This window comes from Ylistrum balloti, unplaced genomic scaffold (assembly GCF_031769215.1).
Source record: "Ylistrum balloti isolate Yb309-2 unplaced genomic scaffold, AGI_CSIRO_Ybal_v1 Utg369772, whole genome shotgun sequence".
Classification (NCBI taxonomy): Eukaryota; Metazoa; Mollusca; class Bivalvia; order Pectinida; family Pectinidae; genus Ylistrum; species Ylistrum balloti.
This window is the reverse complement of record NW_026781965.1, coordinates 2,422,777-2,448,472: the sequence shown is the minus strand read 5'-3', so window position 1 is coordinate 2,448,472 and position 25,696 is coordinate 2,422,777. Positions and strand designations below refer to the sequence as shown.

Sequence of the window (25,696 nt, the reverse complement as noted above, 5' to 3'; positions counted from 1 at the left end):
AAACAGTGTGTGTATAGATTAGTGTCCCTACACAAAACACTGTGTGTATAGATTACTGTCCCTACACAAAACATTGTGTGTATAGATTACTGTCCCCAGACAAAACATTGTGTGTATAGATTACTGTCCCTACACAAAACAGTGTGTGTATAGATTAGTGTCCCTACACAAAACTGTGTGTGTATAGATTACTGTCCCCAGACAAACCAGTGTGTGTATAGATTACTGTCCCTACACAAAACAGTGTGTGTATAGATTACTGTCACCAGACAAAACAGTGTGTGTATAGATTATTGTCCCCAGACAAAACAGTGTGTGTATAGATTACTGTCCCCAGACAAAACATTGTGTGTAGAGATTACTGTCCCCAGACAAAACAGTGTGTGTATAGATTACTGTCCCCGGACAAAACAGCGTGTGTATAGATTACTGTCCCCGGACAAAACAGTGTGTGTATAGATTACTGTCACCAGACAAAACAGTGTGTGTATAGATTATTGTCCCTACACAAAACAGTGTGTGTATAGATTACTGTCCCCAGACAAAACAGTGTGTGTATAGATTACTGTCACCAGACAAAACAGCGTGTGTATAGATTATTGTCCCTACACAAAACAGTGTGTGTATAGATTATTGTCCCTACACAAAACAGTGTGTGTATAGATTACTGTCACCAGACAAAACAGCGTGTGTATAGATTATTGTCCCTACACAAAACAGTGTGTGTATAGATTAGTGTCCCTACACAAAACAGTGTGTGTATAGATTACTGTCACCAGACAAAACATTGTGTTTAAAGATTACTGTCCCCAGACAAAAAGTACGTGGTCATATTAATTGTTAATGTTATTCTGGTTTATGAAAGCCAGTTGTTTATTAACTAAAATGTTAAGCGTTAACAGTGTAAAATCAGTTAAACAGAACTAGTAAAGGTATGCATATGGCTTTCATGAAAAGGGGCAGACAACTGAAAATATTACTGTTGGAAATATAATTGCACCTTGTTAGTATTAGCACATGTTTATTGATGTTATTTGAGTTTGAATTATGAATATGTTGACAAGTTGTTTTTTACGGTCTAGAAATGGTTTGAATTTCATAACACTATTCAATAAAAATTAGACATCTGATATAATTACTGTAAAGATCAATAACATCTGTATCATTTATATATCATCAGTATCTATCTATGTTACCTTTTGGTGACAGATTGTATTTTTTAAATCTTATACGATTTTGTTCTAAAATAATCATTGCAATGATTTTTTTTTCCAGTTTACAAACGACAACACATAATATCAACACTTACAGAATTTATTTTTAAGTAGAAAACATTCAATACGTTTTATTTTGGTTGTGAATATTTTTGATAAATTTTGAGAATCGTTATATCATTAAGTTTTCATTTTCCTTCGGCATTTTGTTAGCGTTTACGAAATTAAAAAGGATATACAATTCCATTCTTCTCACATTCTTATCAGGAAAAAATAGCATGATATACTTCGAGCACAAAATCATTAGCAGACAAGTGATTGATATTGAATAACATTACAACATGTTTAAAACACCAAATTTTCTTGAACATATGGGACGTCCACAATTACATTGTCTATCCTATGATATATCTTTACATAGTGTTAACTAGCCATATCCAAAGAATAAAACAATTCGATCATATTTAGCATTTCTTTCTTTTTTTTATTTATCTTTTATTTTATTTTATTTTTTTTTTTTTTTTGTGTGTGTGTTTTTTTTTTTGGGAAAGGGATTGGTCTCATTTTCTGTTTTTGTTTTGATGCTTTTTTTCCAAGTTGGTAAGAAGTTTAGAATCCGTCTTGCTAAGATATAAACCGGTCCAACCTGAGTAAAAGGGGAGATAACGCCTAAACTAGGCAGTTGATTATCTGACATATTTCCCCATAGTTACTTGAAGATACAATTGTATCACCGTGTGGAGTTGGTTTAAATTGTTTTCTGAACGTTGCAGCTTAGTTTCATAAATGAGTCATATTACCTTTTTTAAATATTCAAAATTACATTGTATATACAACATGTCGGTCTGTATTGATTGTATAGCTCCGAACAACATACAAATAATATAATTTATAAATAATATATTTTTACGAATCCTATGACATAATTGACGTCCGAAATGAACCTAAACAATGGTTTGGAAACAGTTTTATAGCAGAGCATGGTTAATATAGCTTATTATTAATTAATACTGATAAAATAAGTAACAATAATATATAGAACCAGCTGAGATTTGGGCAAAAGTGGTTGAACATTAAACTGTTTTAACGTCCTGCCTTTCACTTTGTTAGGTGTTTTTATCCACTTTAAAGGAGTCTATCAATTCACGATTTAAAATTTACTCAAAACTTTAAGCCACTGGCCCTTCAGTACAATAAATGCAAACTGAAATGACATGGAAACATTTCGTCTGTTTGTAGGCTACAATGCTATGCATTGATTACAAACACAGCAAAGAGACTAATCAAAAGCATTATAATGTTGAGAAAAGCATTACGTAATTAATCAGGAGAAAACGAAGTTGGGTTTATCGTTATATATGCATGTATTAAGCCTGTATGGCGTAATTAAATCAGCTTGATTAACCGATGACCGATATTTCTATTGATCATAATCAGCGATAGATTAAATAGGTCCTTTGAAGGGGAGGAAAACAAGATATCGTAAAATGTGCGTGTATCAATTCACACAAAACGGTAATGGTGTTTAGTTGTGAAGTATGTGTCGCTACAAACAAACCTTTGAAGGTAGGTTTATATGTGAATCGAGCTGTGAACACAGGAAGTGATTACATTTTGAAGTATTAAAAACTCTAATACATTCATTGAATATACTGGACATACACTACACAAAGACAATCAATCTGCAGATACCCATTCAATTACTTAATAATTCATTTATGTATTATATCAGAGAAACAGCGTGGAATATTTTCTTTTGCATTCAGTTTTCAATCTATATTTTTTTAAATTCATTTCTTGATTTGCTTTACATGTAAACAACTAAGTTAATAAATCATCCGGAATACATGACAATGAAAGATTATGATGTTTATTCATCATCATCATCGTCGTCGTCGTCGTCGTAATATCAGTATGTTAAGACTTTATCATCTGCTTAAACAAAAAACATATCTTAATACACACAGGCAAAAACTGGTTATCAAGTATGTATTCCAAACTGATGATCAGAGTTCATCCTTAAAATCAAGGAAATCGTGACTTTCCAACCCATTGTCAAAACAAGTTGAAAAGCAAATTATTATTCATCATACATATTTAACGACAGCAATAGAAAATCAATAGGGCAGACATGTGGTTTAACATTCGTGCATCATACTTCCAACCCGACCATTGGCAATGTACATTTATGTTGCTTGATTTTTTTATCATTTATAATCGGTTGGTAAAAAATTAAATAGATTTTCAAGACATGACTCAACACAAACAAGTATTAAACACGAGAAAAAAATACTGTATACTTAATCAACACGTGTGTTCATATAACTTACCTACATTTGTACACATATTTGTATTTGTCAATGATGCGAGCTTAACATCTGAGGAAGCAAATCATTAACGGCCGAACAGATACAATCGATTGTAGGACTGCATAAAGCCGAACAAATAAAATCGATTGTAGGACTGCATAAAGCCGAACAAATAAAATTGATTGTAGGACTGAAAAAAAATCTATCATGTTTGATGCAAAATTACATATTCCATATAATAACTGTATGTGACATTATTTGATGTTTTTTTTTATTTACTGGTTCATTTACAAACGGTTGTACAGAAATGTATCATTTATAATAAAAATCCAGGTTTAAACCCAAACTGTGCATTTGTTATTACAATGTATTCTTTATCACATTCCATTAACCTCTTAATAAGTATTGATGTAAATACACAGAATTGTCACACCCGTGTAATTGGTAATCAGTGCCTTACCTTTTATGAATTAGAACAATACACCCTTTGACCAGGACTCATGGAAAATACCAATCTGAAAAATTGTATCAAAAGTAGGTAATGATTAATTCTAACAACCAATAAAAGTTCCAATCGGTATATAATAATCACCATAACTTTTTTTTATTGTTTAGAATTCTAATCGTCGCAAGCAGTTGTTATTACTTATCAAAATATTTTATATATGAAAAAAACGTGTCCCCAACAACGACATCATCAGATTTGACTCATTATGTTACCAATAGCCAATAGGTTTATATGTCTTTCTTGATACAACTTAGGAGAAACAGCACTCTCGTCCAAGCAATCCGCCCACTCTAGGTTTACTTCCAGAACTATGAAAATGAAAAAAAAAGTTACTGTTATTAGTAAAATATCTCGTTTTCTTTTTTTCCTTTCCATAGCTACGATACACAATGATAAGGATAGTAAAAAAATATTTTCTATAATACTTCATATTGTCACTACATCTGGGGAAAACATGGAATAACATATAAGTTTTACGACAGGGAACATTTAAAATATCGGTTCTGTTGTAGATTATGAAGTGGAGCATCATTATCTATAGTTTGATAATTTACATAAATATTCGGGTGTCGTATTACAGGGGTCTGGAAAAATATTTTAAACCACTAGGCACAGGTCTGGTGGGATGAAAAATTTACTCGTTCAAATTCAGCTTTCAAATTGCGACTTAATCAGCGAGAATGTGACATGTGACTTTTTTTCTATTTCTATTTGAAGTTTTAGTGAAAAAACAATGCAGTGATGGCTGCTTTGCGTCAGACATTGTGCTCGACTTAGGCCTAGTCGTAGTGTTTGTTTACATCCGGCTGACTAGGTACAGTTAAGAACGCGATGACCGCGGGAAAATGACTAAGGTATTCCGAATGCTATATTTGACGTCAAGGGAGTTCTGGTGTAATCGAAAGTTAGAAAGCAGACTGGAATATTTTGTTTTCGAAGTACCGTAAACACGTTTCTTTGTTTTAAATTTTCATTACATTCGTATTGAAATTTAACTTGTAACATTAATATCATTGGGAAAAAGTACTCGTCCGACGGACGACTGACAAAGATAAATCTGGTTGTCCGAGACAATTTTCACTCGTCCATGACGACTGGACGAGTGCTTTTCCGGACTCCTGAATCTTGTTTCCAAATTTTTAAACATTAGAATAAGTTTATGTTTATAACATCTAATAGACAGAGGTTCCAATGAAATTGGATGATATGTTCCACTTCGCAATCCAGTTATAATAATCTTCATGGTTTCTATTTGAACAGATTAAGTTTTTTTTCTTAACCAGTTGTCGATTATTCCAAACAACATATGCACATGTGCTGTCCTTTGTTACGTTACATAACGTCCTGGTGTACACAGGGGACTTTAAATATTACAATATTGTTGATTCCAGCAAAACAAGTAAATACATGTATTCGCCAACTTTTCAGTTAGACTGCTGTCTCTGTTATAAGCGAAAGAGCAAGGCAGGGCTACGTTTGCAAATAACCAATCAAAATACACCAAGCGTTAACTTCGCGGGAGTTGGTGGTTCTTATAAAAATAGAAGGCACAAATAAAACAAAACGAGAGTGGTGTATGTTTTTGGTGAATATTTTATCTAATTTATCGATATGCCTATTCCGTAATAAGTTGAATGGATGATATTTGGTTCTAAATGCGACTTCGTCAACTATTTTAATATATATATTTGGAAAGTTTATAATTTTTCACAAATCTGATTGATTCGAAATTTGTATGCACCGACCGAAATCTCGAGACGGATCAATGTGTAAAAGTTTACATTTCTACTTGTAGGGAAATTACTTACTGTTCAACATGCGAAAGCGACAGATACAACGTTGTTGATAGGTAAATATTTCTTGTGTATGATGGAAAAATTGACATTATATGACCATTACTCTAAAGCCTAAACATAAGGTGGTTGCTGTGCGTCATTGACACGGAAACTGTCGAAGCATGGCTATTTTAGCTTTGCAATGATTGTTGTTACTCTTGTTCTGTAGTATATGCCTGTGTAGTAACTAATTCTATGTTTTGAAGATAACTCATCAACTCCAAATACGCCATATAGATATACAATATGACTTTCCCGGTGCGTTCATTTACACAGGCTGTATATGACATACTGCGAACATCTGTGGAAACCAAATATTGTCACAGTTCTAAATAACGATTCATTAGCTTAATGCACTGTCAAATTAAAACCAAATAAAGCGAATGGGTTGTCTTTATACACCCACTTGGTGTTTAATTAAAAACGATGTGGCGTGTGCACATATTTCCATTTCTTTCTTGAACCCAAACTGTACTTAGAAGATTTTTAGTAAGTCTTGCCATTACGTCGTTTTGTTTACTGCCATCAGTACTGATGGTAATATACATGGCATATTGGCTTTAGATGTGTAAACAGTACTTTGGTGTTTGTGCAGTGGCAATTTTGCATTTGCATTGTGCTTGGTGATAAAAAATTGCAGATTAGTGTGATCTCCTGTTTGCGTGTTAAAATGACTTTAAATGCTGTGAATGTCATGCTATGAATGAAATTGATTTGGGGAGGGGGGGGGGTTGGTTTGAGGTTCTACTGTGTTAAGGTATAAGGAAATAAGGTTGGGCATATTTATACCTGTATGTGCCTTTGGATAGCTTGTATGTGCCTGTAGTTTGAGGTCCTTGACATGTTTGGCCTGTAGAGATGCAGGAAGATGTTAAAAAACTACAGTTTGATTCTCACATCAGCATGTAACTGGGAAAGGACTGGTTGATGAATTTCCATCCAGTCAAATATACTGTCCTAAAAGATCTAAACCAATGGCAAAGCAAATTTGTACAGGACTATCAGGTTAACGGAGATACCTTAGAATTTACAGATTAAGCAAAACATCTTTATGTCATCATACATTCCAACCTGAAATGGGGCACTCATATAAATACTTTAATTGCTAATGCCATTTGAAATTTAGGCTTTGTATGTCAAAACTTAAAAGCAGTTATTCTTAAATACAAGACAATGCCTACATAATATTAGTTTTCTCATCTGTATGGGACCCCTATAATACCAACCAAATGAACAAAATTGAGAAAGTCCAACGACCTGCTGAAAATCACATCTGATTTATCATATATGATTTCACTGGCTTTCTGCATATACATGGGGTTGCCACTATGTTTATATTGTCACAAGTTGGAAAGGAAAATTAAACATCTTATTTTTTCTTAGGAGAGGGTTTTGATCCATAGCCATGGATCTACCCTGGTCGGATGGGGTGTATACCAGCGATGTCCCACGAGATTTCGAAGAGATGCGGATGAGAGAAGAGAGGAAAGAACGGATAGGACAGTACTGGAACTTGCTGGTGTAAGTACTGTATATAATATTGTTATCATCAGATATGATTGAGCAAGTATGATAGTGTGATATCTGCAGTAACCTTGAAGTAATAATCTTTGAAATCCAAAGTTCCTCCTTCAATATGGCATATCTTTCCTCAGATTGCATCTTCGGAATATATTGTAGCAAAATCAAAGTCTAATGGTAGAAGTGCTTGATTAGTGCCCGTTACCAAAACTGAAAAGTTTGTCGCAATTTATATATGACTTGGACCATAAGTGTCTGAGGTTACTATCAAGCTTGAAACTAATGCAATAAAACAAAACTTGGGTTATAGTTTAAATTTATGTATTTGCACCAATATCTATATCTTGCAAAATACAAGTTCTCAGTTATTAACACCTCTCAAAATACAAAATATGAAGTCACTTTTATAGTGCATTGTCAGAGGTTCGATGGACTGTGTCATTCTATATAAGGATACAGAGTCAGTACCTTCATTAGTGAGTAGAGCTCTTAGTTGGCCTGAAATGAAATTAGGACATGTGCCACATGTGATATGACTGTCATATTGATAATTTTACAATTACTATTTCTCTTGAATTAAAAGTCATGTCAGCTAATTACAGGATAGCTTTACAGTTATTGATGGTCATGTTTTCAGATGCATAGCATTAAGTTAATCAATATTTTCCTTTATTCTTATTGTAGTGCTGACCAGGAACCCAAAGTTAGCAAGGTGTGTATTTTAACAATTGTTACAGTGAATGTAAGATCAAGCTGTGCGAAAAATTTAATTAAAACAGTTCAGGATTGGAGCAGATATGTTTTGCTTTCAGTTTTAAAAGAAATAAGGTTTCTCTATTTAAACTTAATTGGCTTTCAGTAAGTAATCATGGATCATTACAAATATTAGACCTTTGATGTATGAATTGTGATACAGGCATGAAAGAGGTGTATGCTGGGGATAAATAGTTGTATTAGTAGGAAAGTGGGACAAGTTTAAATCCTATGTACATTTTTCTTTCAGCAAACCCTGTTAATGTTAATGCAGGATTTGAAAGATGAAGGAAATACTGTATTCAAAGAAAGTCACTATGATGTTGCGTGGATGCATTATCGAAATGCATTATTTATTGGGAGGATATTAGAGACACGATTCTATCATGATGTGGATAAGGAATTTGTATCTACTCTTTTCTCAAATAGAGCATTCTGCTGTCTTAAAAAGGTAAGTGGAGTTGTATCTGATTACATTATAAACCATGAAAAAGTAACTTCAAAATGTCAGTATGTGGTACCTTTTGAGGACTAAAAGATTATTTTATCAAGATTTTACTTGAAATTAAAAAAGTTAACGGTAAATAATTAAAAGAGGCTAATATTAATTCAAGTATTTTTGCAATCACTATTTCAAAATTTTCAGAAAATTATTTTTTAGAATATATATATAAACAAAAGATTAACACAGCAACTATAAAATTCCAGATAACAATTGCTAATATTTTCAAGCCTTACAGTTGAAATTTGATATTTAAATAATGTATTACAGTATATTAGATTGATCAGAGTATAGGAGTATTGACAAGTATATTCATTTTCATGAAATACTTCAATGAGATTTAATTTTTTTTAAGGAAATGTACAACGAAGCTATTCATGACTGTGAGAAAGGTAAGAAGTTAAGGAAGATTTTAAATGTAGAAATGAGTATACATTGAGCAAATAATCCATTGGATTGTCAACCAATAAAATACAAGAAGTTAGACATTCTCAAATAACATAAAGATATCATATACCTGAAAATTTTTTAGTTGCTGGCCAATACTAGTGGAGAGTATTATCAGTTTGCAGTCTTTCAGTATTCCTCACAATTGCAAAATTTTGAAAACGGGATAGAAGAGTGTTGCCTTCAAGAATCAAAGTGCTCATACTCCATCATATTCAGGATATGACTTATTACCAAATCTGACAGGGAAGTGTAGATGAAGTTTGAGGACATAATTTTAATATTTTGCTTTATTGATGTTTAAGTACAGAGTTTTTATAATCAAACTTGCCTACGTTCCTTATTTTATCAGGAAACTTATGTATCACAAGTTTTAAACATGAGTTAAAATCATTATTTGTTATTTAAGGGGTTTATGGTGCTATCAAATAAAAAATAAAGCAGCATAAATGTTTTAAGTGTCATCAAAAGTAAAATCAACAAAATGCATTTTCCTAAAGCTTAAAATATTGAGTGCACAAAATTTCTGTAGAAAATTTCAAAATTTTGACAAGCTTTGTGCGTAAATAAATGAACCAATGAGATCTAAATGTCAGATGAACTATAAGTCTTTTGTTTTTTTCCTCTATTTTAGCTATTGATATATTTAGTTCAAACATCAAAGCCTACTATAGACAAGTACAAGCCTTAAAAGCACAGAATAGGACTGCAGAGGCCCTCAAGATTGCACAACAGGGGCATCTCAAACAACCTAATGTAAGTTATTATATATCATTACATCAATGTTTACATCACACTAATATCTGTTCATTTATCTGAATAACATACCTGCCAACTTTCGGGATTCAGTCGGGAGTATGCTGATTTTCACTCCCCAGCTCGGCCTCCCAATCATATGGATCAAAATTGGGGTAATCTCAGTCTCCCGATTTCAGAGATCCAGGTGGGTAGGTCATAAGTACCTTTGCTATATTTGTCAAATAGATGAGACTGACCATATGGCCATGTACTCGAGGCCTAGCTAGGTGTGTCAGGAATGACAGTTATTTTCTAAGTACATATTTCACAGTAATTACAAAAATAAAATATCATGGACCATTAGATCTAGATTAAAACATTTGGAATTTTATGAAAGAATTTATTTCATTTATCTTTTTTATTTTGCCTCTTTAACATTTTAATAAAATGACAGCTCAAAAATTTCATGAGATGATCAATACTTTTTTACCTTATTTCAATTCAACAAATTCTTTCAGAAGCATCATATTTGGAGATACATATCCCTTATTAACAACTGAACAGATTATCATAAGTCTTAAATCTGTTATATTGTGTGAGTTCAATGACTACTGAGAGTTTAATTTAATAAATTTCAACTTGGTTCTTACTGATGCAAAAAAGCAGAAATCTATTATATTGTGTGAGTTAAATGACTACTAAGAATTTAATTTAATAAATTCCAACTTGATTCTTATTGATGCAAAAAAGCAGATATATTTTTATTGTTATTGTATAGTGAAGCATGGACTTTATCAATTTAAAGTTATCTAAAAGTATTGATTAAAGATACTTTAATTAATTTTTCGTTTGTGACAAATGATGCTATAAACAAGGTATCATCGTAGTGAGCCAAAAATGTTGTTCACACTTGTCTCCCCCTTGAGAATTTTGAAAAGTTGGCAGGAATGGAATAACTCAAACTGGTATGAAAATACAACATATTGAAGTGATGTTTTATGTAATAAAAATTCATTCTATGTTTGAATTCATGGAAATGAAAGTAAAACCAGAAAGGAAAAATGAAAGATGTAAATATAGTGTTGTAATTGAGTGGGAATTTCCAGTATTGGGGGAATTCCCTTTTCAATCTTGTTGTGTATACATTGTATATTGTGAGGGAAATTCCCCAAGTAAACCCAGTGTTAGTTTCTTTGTCCCCCTTAACACTGGATATGCAAATGTTCTTTACTAGGTCAAGATGATATTGAGTTCATATAAGATTGTTTGCTAGTATGAATTAACAATGAATTGACCTTCATATGCTCTGTTGCAGATCTTTAGAGAGTTAATTGAAGAGCTTTCTGATGCCTTGGAAATTGAAACCTCCTCAAAACAGAAATCATCTACTGCTAATATATCTGTTCAACATGCTCAGACTGAGGCTGCAAATCAACCAGATGCTGATTGGTTAACTGGAACAAATATACATGTTAATGAGGTGAGTGGTAGTAAATCCAAAAAAGGAAAAAAAAAATTCTTTTGCATTTTCAAATGATATATATGTATTTAACATGAAAAACCAAAGGTGATTTTATTCTGTACTTTTCTAAGGGTATTCTCAATTTTGATATTAAATGTTTTCTAATTAATTGGAAATTGACTCTTTCTCTTCAAACTTTGAATTTGGAAAAAATGGTCACTGAGCTTTAAATAACAAAGCAACTGTATTGTTAATTAGGGGCAGAGGGTTGAAATGTAACAAAATATTTTTAGCCCATCATCAGTCAACAGTTTTTGTTATTGCTATTTCATTTGAAGTACTGGATAGATCATGTCAAATTTCACCTGTAGATTCCTGTTGGTCCCTAGTTATACCCTATGGATTTAGGCGTGATCAGGAAACAAAAATGGTGCACAGCCATCTTGAATTTTGATTATGAAATTTTCTTATTGCTATTTCTTGAGAAGCACAAGATGAATCTGTCTCAAATTTCTTGAGAAAAGCTGGATAGATCTTTCTCAAATTTCATATGTAGGGTTCCCTTGGTCCCTAGTCGGTCTTTTAAAGGTTATTATCTCTCTTTAAGGGGAAATTTTCCATTTCATTTACATAGTTAAGAGTGAAGTCAGAGGAAAGAAGGGAGAAGATTAAAGTTTTTAAGTACAAATAAAGATAAAATGTGAGTGGGCACCAAGATCCCTACTAGTGATGTAATTTGATTTTTAGGTCACCTGAGCCAAAGGCTAATGGTGACCTATTGCCATCATGATTTGTCTGTCATCGTGCTTCGTTAACTTTTCACATATTCGACTTCTTCTCAAGAACTATTGGATGGATTTTGACCAAACTTGGCATCAAGCATCCCCATGGGAATCCGCTTCAAGTTTTCGAAGAAAAAGGGTGTGGCCCCAATAGGGGCTGCAGGAGGGGGGAAAAGTGGGTAAAATTAGATAAATCTTTAAAAATCTTCTTCTCATGAACCAACAGTCAGATTAAAATCATATTTGATATTTAGGGTCCTAATGGCAAGGTCTACAAAGTTTGCGAATGAAAAAAAATTGGGTCAAAAACGGCCCCACTAGGGGGCGCTCAAAATGATAGAAAATTCAACTTTGACCGATTTCAACCAAATTTGGTAGACAGCATCCCTTAGTGAAGGACATATGAAATTATGTTGAAAAAAGTGATAATGTCCCCTTTGGGTCCTATAAGGGGTGTAAAAGGGGCCATATGTAGAAACTTTCATTAAATGACTACTTCTCAAGAACCAGTGGATGGATATTGACCAAACTTGGCACAAAGCATCCGCATGGGAAGCCGATTCTAGTTTGCGAAGAAAAAGGGTGTGGCCCCAATAGGGGCCCCAGGAGGGGGGAAAAGGGGAAACTTTATACGAATGTTCTACACAAGGTCCTGGCAAGTGTTTTAACTTTTTGCGGCGATTCAAAATCCAAAATGGCCACCCTGACCTTTGTTTGGCTAAGACATTATGGACATCCTCTCAAGAACCATTGGGTGGGTCATGTTCAAACTTGGTACAGATGTTTTACACACGGTCCTGCACAAGTGTTGTTACATTTTTGCAACATTTTAAAATCCCCAGATTATTGACATATATTCCTCAGGTGACCGTTAAGGCCCCTTGGGCCTCGTTATTTTAGTAGATTAAGAATACATGGATATTGGATGGATATTTTATGTCAGTTTTTACAATGTCCATATTACTATTGATTAAATATAACTTGATAAAGAAAAATAAGAATACAAATTTTATTTGTTGATTTGTTTTTTGAATGAATATCATAATAAATGTGTTTGTACAGATATGATTCTGAAGTATGGTCCTTAATACAGTGCATATTTCAATTTTTAAAAAAAATCCTTTTTCAGAATTCATCAAAAGCCAAAGTCATGAAGAAAAACTCTGGTGGTAAGTTATTCCAAAAAATAAAGCTATCCTTGCCCAAAGTCACTACTTGATATTTTGATTGTCTTGCTATAACATGGTAAACTGCTGACATTTCATTAAAGTAATGAAGTGTCTGCTGACAGACTTAGAATTGTCTCTGCAATTTTCCTTTTCATCTTAATCTTACTGAATATATTTGGGAGATGCATTATTAGTCTGTGGCCTTCTGATTGGCCTCTGTCCTAGGAAGGGGTCGCTGTGTCCTGATTTATATGATTTATACCACTGTGTAACTATAAGGGAAAAAGGAACACGCTGTCTGACTACTAGGATTGATGATAAGGTTCATCCTCGAAATTCCAGGGATTACGATCACAAACTTTCTTATGAAAGTGATTGTAACCCTTGGATTATCCAAGATGTATAGGGTATTGCCTTGTTTCTAATATTAGACTTCTCCTACCATAACATTGACCATACCCTTTTATGCAATTGTTGCATACTAACAGACTTTTCAACATTGTCATAGGGAAGAAATTAAAATTTGTGGCCCATTAACATGTTACTGTGTGCCCTGCAATAGTTTACATGAAGAATATATCAAATAGATTGTCATTATATACAAAATTATTTGCTGGAGTAGATTGCTTTAAAGGTGTTTGTAATTTATTTAATATGATTAATTCTATCACAAAAAATGAGGATATGTTAACTTCTGTTATAAAGAAATAAAGAATAACGGTCAAAACATTTCCAATTCTTGAATACATCAATGAAATCTCAATTGTTATAGGCAAACAGAAGCAGCAGAAGAAAAGCAAACAGGCGATGACCATGCCAAGGAATGGACACACTTTTTCTGAGTCAGAAAGTGAAGAAGGAAGCAGTAGTGATGGCAGTAGTCTCAACGAAGATGAAAAATTTGCTAGTAACTTTCTTAATGTGCGTAAAACCAATTTTTCTTCCTCAGGCCCCAGCATCATTAAGTTTCCAACATCCAGCTCTGTCACCAAACAGGTTTGTTATTAATAACCAAGTCTAAACTCTTAACATTACTTATTTCAGAATAAAACAGCTGCTATGAGAAAAAATAACAGAACATATTAAAACCACTTGTAAATCATAGAACGTTCAGTTTCATACATCTTTACATAGAGTTAGTTTTTTGGTTACATCTGTCTCCATGATTCTTCATATTGATAGGTATTGAAGCCTTAAGTGTTTGCGATGCAAATTTCTGTAAATAATGACAAAGATGTTTTTGTTTTGTTAAAATGTTTTGTGTGGATGTGACTTTCATGTAATGTACTTAGACATGAAACGTTTAAACCATTTTGACAAGGATAAAGAGGTGAGAGGTCATGGACACTCGCAGGTTTGAGATAGTTTACAACAGTATTATTACAATTTTTCAGGAATCTTCTCCAAGGGCAAGACTTGGTGATGGAATGGGACTTGATACTTTTTCATCTGGTATGTACCTTGTTTGTAGACCTAGCTCATAAATATGTAATAAGGTCTTTGTAGCCTCCGTTTAAAATTGATGGGGGTATGAAACTTTGCTAAAAACGATGTATGAAGCCTGATATAAAGATAACAGAAGTGAAGAATCCTTCTCAACATTTTATTTTCTGGCACACTGATTGGTTGTTGTATATTACCTGAACATTTTGTTGTAGAAAACTTTGTCCTATGTTTGAGAATAATAAGGTTGTTCGTATGTGTCCATATGTTGTAGTAGCCACTAGATATTAATTTCACAATATTAGTTGTTATAGGTTTTTACTTTTAATGACTTTTCAAAAATGTTTTTCACAGGGAAAATCAAGCCAGAAAAAAATCAGTGTTCTTCAGTTTACAGTAGTACCACTGCTGCTAGTCCTGTTCACAAACAACCACCCAAGAAAACTGCTCCTACTCTAAGTGATGAGGACTTGAACGCTTTATATTTTCCATTGGAAAACTATGATTTCAAATTGGCATGTTCTCAATGTTTTGTCAAGACTGGGGAAGGTGTGCAAGGCTATAATTTCTACGATTTCAAACACACATGTGATAAAGACTATCTTGTAGTGAAGCTGAAGGCAACCATGTCAACCAAAAATATCACCTGGATTAGAATACGCCCTCGACCGGAGCACAAAAATCCGAAGTTGATTTATCACTACAAGAAGTGTTTACAGTTTACACAGAGTCAGCCATGTAGAGTTGGTGATGATCGATGCACATTTGCCCATACAAAGGCTGAGATGGACCTCTGGGAGATGGATAAAGACGAACAGTTCAGCATAACTAATTTTATTGAAAAGTTACATGAGCTAAAAATTGGTAAGTCTATAAATATACAGATAATATTGTGAACATTTAAGACTTCCAATACGAAATGTTTGTTAACTGTTACAACATTTATTTCATATATTTGTCATGGTGGTAATTTTGCAACTATACTATTTATAAATTTCTGAACACATGTATAAATCAGAAATGTAATATTCAATATTAACACTTCATCAGTTTCAAAGAGAATTTGTTATAATTTGTTCTTTGGTCCTTGCAGAATCTAGCTGGGATTTGGAGACATTCATACAAAACAATATTGCTCAGAATGAACCAGCACAACCTGTACAGTCACCAGGCATCCCTGGCCTCAACTTTAAGCAAAAGAAATCCAAATCTGCCACACAGGCTGCTAAACAACAAGAGGCACTCTTGAGGCAGCCAGTTGTAAAGCAAGAACCCCTCCTTAAACCCCCTGTCCTGAAAGCACATCAGACCGAGCCTGTCCCAGCCCCAGTGGTGAAAATGCCGACGTCCAAACCTAGAACTACGCTTTTTGAAGCACCTTCCAGAGGTACAGCAATCCGTACACAAATGTCTCCACCTGAACCTTCATACCAACCAAGCACAACTGCAGCCTTGCTTCCTAAACCTCAACATTCCTCTGTCCAGTATACACCTCAACATCTGGTGGCCTCCCCGGTAAGGCCAAATCTGAGTCGACCACCACCTCCATTTGGAGGAAACACAGGAAATTTTACACCAACGATGAATGTTAACACCAGATTTCCCCCTCCAAGAATGCCTGGTCCACAACAAACTACAAATAAATACCATGTCTCGTATCCAAGAATGCAGGCTCCCCAAGGTAAGCTTTTTTCCACTGGATTTTACAGTCACTTTGAAGGGTTATTGCTATTACTGAGTTTTGTTTGATTTTGGAGAAACAGTTTATCTCTAGGATTATTTGGAAATACAACGAGAAAGGGTTGGTGACTTTTGAAAAAGAATTTAACGTAACTCTATAGGAGTCTTTTAGGGGTAATTCGGATGATGCAACCAATTAGTTTGAAACCTCATAGAATTCTTTTGTATTTTCTTTATTTTGAGCAGGTGGTTTTTTTCGACAAGACAAGCCACATTATCACTCAGGTCCTACAAACCAAACACAGATGAGACCAAATCTGATGCAGGCACCAGCACCAAAACCAGCCTCAGAAATGCCATCACAGACAGTAGAAACCAACCAACCAGTCACAATTCTTAAATTTCCATTAAGAGACACTCATGATTTCAAACTAGTGTGCAAAGTGTGTTTTGTTTATGGCAACCAGCCTGGATACTACATGCCTCAACAGAAAACTCATAAATGTGAGGAGAATGTGCTAACAGTGAAACTTAAAGGGCAATCAGTGCCCTGGCATTGTATTAGGGAACGCAAAAATCATCGTGAGTTTCCAGGTAAGTACATCTTATGTAATAGTGTGTATTATGGAAATCCTGGTCTCTGTAGGTATGGAGAAGAGTCTTGTTCCTTTGCCCACAATGTGGAAGAGCAGACATTATGGACATTGGAAAAGGATGAAAAATTCAACATCACAGAATTCATCATGCAGAATCGTTCAGTTAGTGTTGCCAAGGGATTTACACTTGGGGATGTTCTGAAAAAACATGGAGGATCTTTTGACTTCATTTGTAAATTCTGCTATTGCAGCACTCCTCGAAGTATTTCATTCAAAGGGTCTGGTGATTTCTGTAGTCCTAAAGGACATCAGTGGTCTGAGTACAAGATAATGGCTCATTTTGCAAATGACGGATCAATTAAACTCATCAATCAAAGAGGTTTCCTACATAAAACAGCCTTCTTCAAAATTTGCAAGTGGCTGCAGTTCTGTAGAAATCAAATCAATGCAGAGTGTCGATTTGCACACAGCTTGGTGGAGAGAGATATATGGATGTTGGAGAGGGATTCTGGGATGTCCAAAGAAGAAATAGTGGACGAGATCAACAAAGCCATTGTTCAACCTATCGGTCATCAGCATGAAGCATCACCTCCTGTAGATCAGACAGTTATTGTGCAATCAGCATCTGCAGGACTCTCACTTTCTGCAGTTGTAGCACAGAAAACACCAAATGCTGTTGCAAATGTGAAGCAAAATCTAGATCTTGAGGATAATGAGTGTCCATATGTGATCACTGCTATATGTCAAACCTGTTGGAAGAATGGAAAAAAGAGTGTTCAGGATGGTCATAAGGATCGCTGTGTGAAATCCCACTCTAACTGGAAAACAAACAGAATTTTCTTGCTTGCTACTGCTAATAGGGAAATCAGACCACTACCAAGAAAGATTCCAGGTGGATTTGCTTTTATCATTTGCAAATTTATTAGGAACAAGACCAAGTGTGGATATACAGGAGGAGGGTACTGTCAATTTGCTCACAGTCAGGAGGAACTGGAGGTCTGGCAGTGGATGTGCACACACAGCTGTAAGTATCGACGGATAGAAATATATGAATAACATATTATCAACATTAACAAGCTTACGATAGTCAAATCCAATAAATGTTGGATGAATTCTTTTGAATTTATGTATTGAATATTGAATATTCAAATGTTTAACATTTGTTTGGATTATGAAAATATTAAACTAAATATTAAATTAATAATGCAATTTTCATGATATTTTTCTGTTGATATTATATAGTGACAACCCTAGAACAGTTGCATGAAGCCAGCAGAGAAAGTCAGAAGAAGCGACAGTCCTTAGTTAAGTCCAAGATCACAAGTGGAGAATCAGTGATTGCCGTGAAGAATGTGATCACCATACCCATTCAGTCTAACTTCAATCCCCTATACTGTGCCTACTGTGGCAAGCAGTGTAATAGTCAGAAACAGTGGGATGAACACTGTGCTTCAGAGAGGCATAACTTCAATGTGAGCTCTGACAAGGAGCACCAATGGAACTACAGACAGCCACCCTGGGGTATGCCTGGGAGCAACTATGAACTCTGTCCCAAGTAAGTGCATTCACAGTTCCTTCTCTGTAACAAGTAAATTCATTCACTGTTCTGTGAATCTACTACAGCAAATGATTTCAACTGCTTGTGAGATATCTAGTTTACTTGTGTAGGAAACTGTGAATAAATCTAATGTAGCTTATTTACGTGCTATTTTTGTACCAGTTTTAAAATTCAAATGTAAAGGTATATCTGAAAACAAATGTGGATTGGTTCTTTGGTTGACTGATCAAAAAAGCCCTGGGTTTCTACTTGTTACAAGAATTGCAGCAGCAGCTGAGTTACTGGTATGGATCTTTATTTTACAACCAGTCTAAAGATGACTTATGACCGTGATCAATTGTTCATCAATCTTCGTTTCGTAAATATTTCTTTTAGATTAATCAATCTTTAGAACTTACAAGTTTCATTTTAATGTATTGGGTGTATCAGAAGAATTTCAGACATTAAATATTGAAAAGTCAAAAGCTCCTCAAAATTAATCGTAATACTATAACAATCCCCAAAATTCATCATAATACTATCACAATGGCTTAGTTTTACGTAGTAATAATTCAGTTTCCTTAACGTAAGTTGACTTTTGTTCAGGTGTTGATCTCGAGTTTTATGTTTTATATAGGAATGAAAATGGTGGAAAATGTACCTACTCCAATGTTCCTGACATGTACAACATGTGTACACATGCTCACTCAATTGAGGAGCTGGAAGAATGGAAGGAGAGACATGAATGGAGACTGATGAAGCGAGACATGGCTCGCCAGGAAATGGTCTTTTCCTATATGGACCAGCTACTGGAGAAATACGAACAGGCGGAGTCTGCTATAGGTGTTGTAAGTGTTGTTTATTTACATCAAGTGTAATAGTAATTACATTGAACTGATATTTTACATAATTAATGTGACAACATTTTCTGGCATCATACAGTAATGTCTCATGCCTTTGACATATCATTAGGCACAAAATGGGGTGAGGCATATAATGTCAGCCATATTCATTTCGTCCTATTCCCACACAATGTCAGCGTAAGTAAAGACTTGGAGCTTCGCTAAATTTTCAGTATTTTCAACAGTATAAAAATCTACTAGCCCCATGCGAGTGTAGTATCACCTTGCTAATTTACATCAGAGGGAGGATATTTTATGCCTGAAAGATATTTTCTAGTAGTTATTTTCTTTAGCAACAGCAATTAATAGAAGACAGTTGTTTCTATGAAATATTCCAAACTAGACTTAAGATGATAGCAGTTTCTATAAAACTTTACAATCAAGACTTCAGGAGACAGATATTTATATTGCTATGTTGTAAAAATAATTTTATCTGGATATTGCAGTAACATTTTGCTTATGTCATACCAGATATCAGAAGATCTAGAGGGAGTATCTGTGACCTGTAACCAGGACCTAGTGAGATATGAAGAGAACAAAGATGCCACATTTATGTGGACATTCACTATCAAATCTCAGGTAAAATCCCATGATTCTTGTTGCCTCAGCAAATTGTTCAAATTTTCAAGGAATCATTTTACAAATAATTTGAGCAAGTTTGAATATGTCTTGTTTATGGAAGTTAATATACATTATTGAAGATGTAATATTTTTCTTGCAGATGTTTTCAGGTTAATTTGCTAACTGGTATTGTAAATCATATTTTATTGTCAACTTCAATACTATTCTTTCCACTCTCTATCAAGACGAGAACTAGCAAGATAGAGATTTTAAGGTTATCTGACCCATAACCAGCATTTTTTGTTCGTTACCATACGTAAACTTTCCATTCAAATGACTTCTTCTCAATCACCAAAAATCCCAGGGTGCTGATATTGGTCCTGTAGCATGATGGGATAAAGAGCTAACAAGTTTGTTTAAATGTATTACTGTCAAATATGTCAAAATCTTTAAACAACTTTTTCTCAACAACTAAAAGGCCAAGGTTGCTGATAATAGGTCCATATGTTGCTGGGATGGAGGACTACTAAGCTTGTCAATATTAATGACTTTGACCCACCTTCAAGGTCATTGGGGTCAGATTTGATGAAATATTTAAACAACTTCTCAATTACCAAAAGATCTATGGTGATGATATTGGGCCTGTAGCCTGCTGGGATAAAGGGCTCCCAAGTATGATCAAACGCATGATGTTGACCTATTTACAAAGTTACCGGGGACAAATGTGTAAAAATCTTTAAATGACTTCTTCTCAATTATCAAAAGATCTGGAGTGCTGATAATCAGCTCGAAAGCATGCTGGAATGAGTGGTAACCAATTTTGTTTGTTTGATTGAACTTTTCTCTTTCTATAGGTCAATGGGTTCAAATGTGTTAAAATTTTCAAACGACTTTTTCTCAATAACAAAGGTCCAGACTGTTGACATTGGTTCTTTGACATAAGTGGTCGAAGAGCAATCAATTTAAGATAATTGACCTTGATCTATATTCAAAATCTCATGGGTCAAGTGAGTTTCTTTTTCAACATGCAAGAGGTTGGGAGTAATGTCATTTGTGTAGTAGCATGTATAAAGAATATGAATTCAAGTTTTCAGAAAATGTTTTTATGTACCAATGTCTTCTTTGTAAGCTGAAGAGTAGTTAAGCCTATTTGGCCTCTTTCATATATAAGTCTTTATGGTCAGATGACTATTTGATTAGGAAGAGTAGCAGTGAATACTCAAATGGCCAATATTAGGTACTTCACCATGGGTTTTAATTAGAAATTCAGAATAATTTGTATATCCTAATTTCAGTTACCTCTTCAAAAGTTGGCTCTGCTGTATAACAAGGACCGTCTGCACTTTTCCTTGTCGGGTAAAGGATTGGTTGGACACTGCCAGATAGCCCAAGGCACTAGCTGTGAGGAGATGGACCGTGATGGGCCATGTTACAAAGTGCAGGTCAAGTTTACAGCTGCAATGTTTGGGTCCTTTAGCCAGTGGGTTATCTTTGACTTTGGAAAGGAGCCAGTCCTTGTTAGAAAGCTTTCTGTAGAGGTGGGAACAATGCACATGCATGACAAAATCAGGAGTTTGCGACGGCAACTTCAGTTTGACCGCTGGACCAGTGAGAACAGGGTTATAATCAAGAATGAGGCAGAATGGGTGGATGACTTGGAGAAGATGCTGACAAACAAATACAAAGCTCCATCAGAAGCTGAAAGTGTAGTCACCCAGAACAGTTTAGTGACAGAACTCAACCGCAACAACTACACACATAAGATGAAGAAACTCTTAGAGCTTGAAGAAATTACAAGACACCAAATCATAGCTGAGTATGTGTTCACAAAGCTCATGTTTGTAACTGTTGACAATTTATTGGTGGCTTGATAAAGTCCTACCTATGTTTGTTTTTTATCTGATCAAAGTTGAATTTATTTTATATATTGGGTATGATATTTTCAATTTGATGATAAATAACAAGTCTATATATTATGAGAATACTTATCTAATCTGTCAAATCTGAAAAGTAAAGTAGCTTGCTGGATTTTAAAATGTTCTGTGTCATGACAGTTGGGACAGTGTATACACAATTGGAGATTTGCACAAATATCTACAAGCTGTGTACCCATTCCAAAATAGATTTACCTTCAAACCCTCATAAAAGAGGACTGATAGATATGTTATAGGTAGTTCAGTCATCTTGATATTTTCATTGCTTGTATGAAATATTTGTTGTTTATATCAAAGCGATGTTATTTAATGTGGATATTTCTATCTGCAGATACAATCTAGAGGTGACAATTGAGTGTGTAGGGGGTATTGAGGAAGACACCTACTTGTATGCCCACCCAGGAGAGCTGTTTGCTAAGGTACCTCTGAATGATTATCTGACAGAAGACACTGATGCAGGCAAGCTCATCTTGAGCAGTGTACGTAAAGTATTAATCGCACCTACTAACAATAGCAGCAAAACTGTGTTTGAAGCAGCAATTGTGAGGAAAGACAATTTTGATTATGATGGGAGAGGCAAAGAGTATATCTACCTGTGCTTGTCCAAAGCATGTGTAAGACAGCTGAATCTGAAAAGGAACATGAGCGTCGCAGTAGAGATTCAGTTCCAGATGGACCGCAGGCATTTCTGTATGATGCATTTTGCCATTGACAAGATGCACACAACTGATGTAGTCTTCCCAGACATCTCCAAGTACCGACCACTGTGGAGTGAGAGACATGACCTCAAAGTCAGGTAACCAATTCAGATGAATCCAATTCTGTGTTTAATTTAAATTTTGTTGTTTTGCAGTAGAAGTCTGTTTTATTTTAACTTTATGCTGCATTATGATTCTAAATGAACAGACTTACAAACAGTTTCAAAATTCTAGAAATCAATCAAAGATCTGTCTTGAAAGTTTATTCAAAGCTTTAATTTTCTGAAACTTTAGAGATCAAAGTATATTGGACACCCAGAAAGAACACATGTGACATTTAATGTCATCCTGATAGCTACTGAAATTTTGAACATAAGACCACTGTGATATGAATTGTGCTTAGTTATTTGTATTTAGAAGTTAAAACTATTAAAATGGACCTTATATTGTGCTAATTAATTGATATTTTGGACATTGTAACACCATTGACAAAGGAAGACAATTTTTTTTACTAAACATTTATATTTCATATATGTATACATATATGTTTAGTACTATTTTTATGATAACCATTTCAGCTCTGACATCTTGAATGTGGAACAGATCCAGGCTGTGAAGCACATAGTGGCCCAGCGATCTGGGTACACCCCTCCGTTTGTCATGTATGGTCCATTTGGTACAGGGAAAACGGAAACCATTGCACAGGCAGCAATGGTCCTACTGAAGGAAAAACCATCTGCAAGAATCCTCATATGTGCTCAGTCAAACAGGTGAATACTTCATTAAAGAGTAGTTCCTTCTCACTTAAGACCAGGACCTTTACTAGTATCAGAAATAAAACATTTTCATTATCAGCTTGATTAAAATCGCAGCTTTAAATTGCAAACATATATCTGTAAGTAATGGGTCATGACTATTAATATTTTGATTTTTTATTCAGTGCTGCAGATTTGTACATTCTGAAACACTTGGGACCATTCCTGAAGAAACACCCAAAAATAAATCTGCGGAGAATTTACTTCAAAGAAAGGCGTATCAACACAGTTCACAAAGATGTGAAGCCCTTCTGTTTGCTCACACCTGATTGTAGTGCCTTTGGAATGCCAACAAGAGAGGACATTGAACTTCATCAGATTGTCATTGTGACCCTGTCCACATCACTGGTGCTTACCAATCTGGGCCTTTATGGTCACTTCACCCACGTCTTTATTGATGAAGCAGCACAGGCATTAGAGGTAGAAACTATCATGCCACTATCTCTCTGCAACGAAAAAACATGTGTAGTGTTAGCTGGTGACCACAAACAGATCAGTCCGAAAGTGTACAGCCGAGAGGCACGTAACCAGAATTTTCACATTTCTCTTTTGGAGAGGCTTTACCAGTATTATGACTCTCATTCCAGCAAGATTGACCAGGCTAGCCCTGTCAACATTCTCCTCAACATCAACTACCGCTCCAAACATGAGATTCTCCGATTTATCTCTGCCATTTTCTATGGAGGTCCAGACAAGCTCGAGTCTCAAGCCAAGCTGCCCTCAGTGTTAACTATTACACCACTGACATTCTATGCTGTTCAGGGACGCGAGATGCAAGATAATGACAGCACTTCATTCTACAATCTCTCAGAGATCCAGGAGATTGTTGAGAGAGTAGAGGATCTCTTTTATAACTGGCCCCAAGAGTGGGGACCTCGCCAGGCAAAAGATATTGGAGTTGTCACACCATATTATGATCAGGTATATTCAGTAGTAGATAGAGACATTACAGTCTTACAGGCATAGTCACCAGTTTGTCATTAGTAGGTTTTTGGACTACTTTGTGACATTCAGCTTTGATTGCATTTCTTCCCTGTTACCTATCAATCTGATTACATACATGACATAAACTGTGTTATGACCTAAAGTGTAGTGATATTTAGCAGAACTGTGAGTGGATGTAGGTTTCTGTTGATTCAGTAATGACTTTCTAACTTCCTAAAGCATCATATGCATTGTGACGTTGCCAAAGAGAAATTGTGACAGAATATTGCCTATGTTGATTTAAGAATAGGCAAGTAAAATGCAGGTTTCAAGAATGTTGGCCAAATTACCTAAGTTATATGATTGACAGCGTCATACCTTTGTTTCCATTTTATTAAAGATTTAGGAAACTTGTCAATCAGTAAAATGATTGTCTGATGGTAGTCTCTAAAATATGTGACCTTGTACTACTTATGCACTATGCTGTTTTATATGACTATGTATTGAAAGCCTTGTACGATGGACAGACATGCATTTGCTATATAACAAGTTACATTCTCTTGTCTTGTTTTGCATTTTTCTGCATATACCTACATACAAGTTTTACTTGAGGAAATGTCTTTGAAATTTTGCCACTGTTGTACACCCTGATGTTGTGGTGAAATTATCTTTTTTTCTATTTTCCAATTAGGTTCAGTTGATCCGCAAATCTCTCAGAAAACGACATTCAGAGCTATCATCTGTCACCGTAGAAAGGGTCAACAATGTTCAAGGTCTGTATTTCAAATATGATGTAATGTGAACTGCTTAAAAATTCACCAGCAGGAAGTCTAAATAATATGATATTGGGCCACTTGTTTGTTTTAGATAGATAAACTGAAAGGAAATAAATGGTTAGGTAACCTGAAAGGAAATAAATGGTTAGGTAACCTGAAAGGAAATAAATGGTTAGGTAACCTGAAAGGAAATAAATGGTTAGATTTCCTTATTTTTTCCATGAATTTGATTTCGGGCAATCATCGTCATAATTGAAATTATACTATTCACAAAATTATTGCACTTTTTGATAAAAATTGATAAAGATTATAAGCTTCAAACTCACATTTGTTGACACTGACTGCTGTGGAGTTCATCATGTGACTTTTTGGAACCTTGTTTTAACCTGCCGCTTTGTTATGATTTTAAAAATTTTCCAAGGTTGCACATGTGCAAACACATTGTTTACAATCTGAGCGATAATGATATGAATCAGTATTGGGTCACTTCCTTTCAATTTTTTGCGACAGATAGATAATCTAATCCAAGGATCATGTACAATAGCTTAGTAGTAAACTCCCCAAAACAAATAAAAATCTTGGAACATTGA

General features: G+C 34.7%; 1 protein-coding gene across 1 annotated transcript in view; it reads left to right on the top strand.

Moving 5' to 3' along the window:
• The first annotated feature begins 7,271 nt into the window (after positions 1 to 7,271).
• The window catches only part of LOC132543983 (helicase with zinc finger domain 2-like), a 31,331-nt gene continuing 12,906 nt past the window's right edge, over positions 7,272 to 25,696 (top strand). Inside the window, exons 1-20 of the mRNA XM_060207539.1 lie at positions 7,272 to 7,387; positions 8,072 to 8,099; positions 8,391 to 8,591; positions 8,998 to 9,034; positions 9,724 to 9,845; positions 11,143 to 11,307; positions 13,201 to 13,240; positions 14,013 to 14,236; positions 14,635 to 14,692; positions 15,038 to 15,505; positions 15,777 to 16,364; positions 16,610 to 17,983; positions 18,202 to 18,514; positions 19,134 to 19,344; positions 19,870 to 19,977; positions 21,255 to 21,775; positions 22,225 to 22,689; positions 23,170 to 23,361; positions 23,532 to 24,327; positions 25,022 to 25,103. Coding sequence (XP_060063522.1) covers positions 7,272 to 7,387; positions 8,072 to 8,099; positions 8,391 to 8,591; positions 8,998 to 9,034; positions 9,724 to 9,845; positions 11,143 to 11,307; positions 13,201 to 13,240; positions 14,013 to 14,236; positions 14,635 to 14,692; positions 15,038 to 15,505; positions 15,777 to 16,364; positions 16,610 to 17,983; positions 18,202 to 18,514; positions 19,134 to 19,344; positions 19,870 to 19,977; positions 21,255 to 21,775; positions 22,225 to 22,689; positions 23,170 to 23,361; positions 23,532 to 24,327; positions 25,022 to 25,103 — 6,109 coding nt within the window. The remainder of the gene's footprint in view (positions 7,388 to 8,071; positions 8,100 to 8,390; positions 8,592 to 8,997; positions 9,035 to 9,723; positions 9,846 to 11,142; positions 11,308 to 13,200; positions 13,241 to 14,012; positions 14,237 to 14,634; positions 14,693 to 15,037; positions 15,506 to 15,776; positions 16,365 to 16,609; positions 17,984 to 18,201; positions 18,515 to 19,133; positions 19,345 to 19,869; positions 19,978 to 21,254; positions 21,776 to 22,224; positions 22,690 to 23,169; positions 23,362 to 23,531; positions 24,328 to 25,021; positions 25,104 to 25,696) is intronic.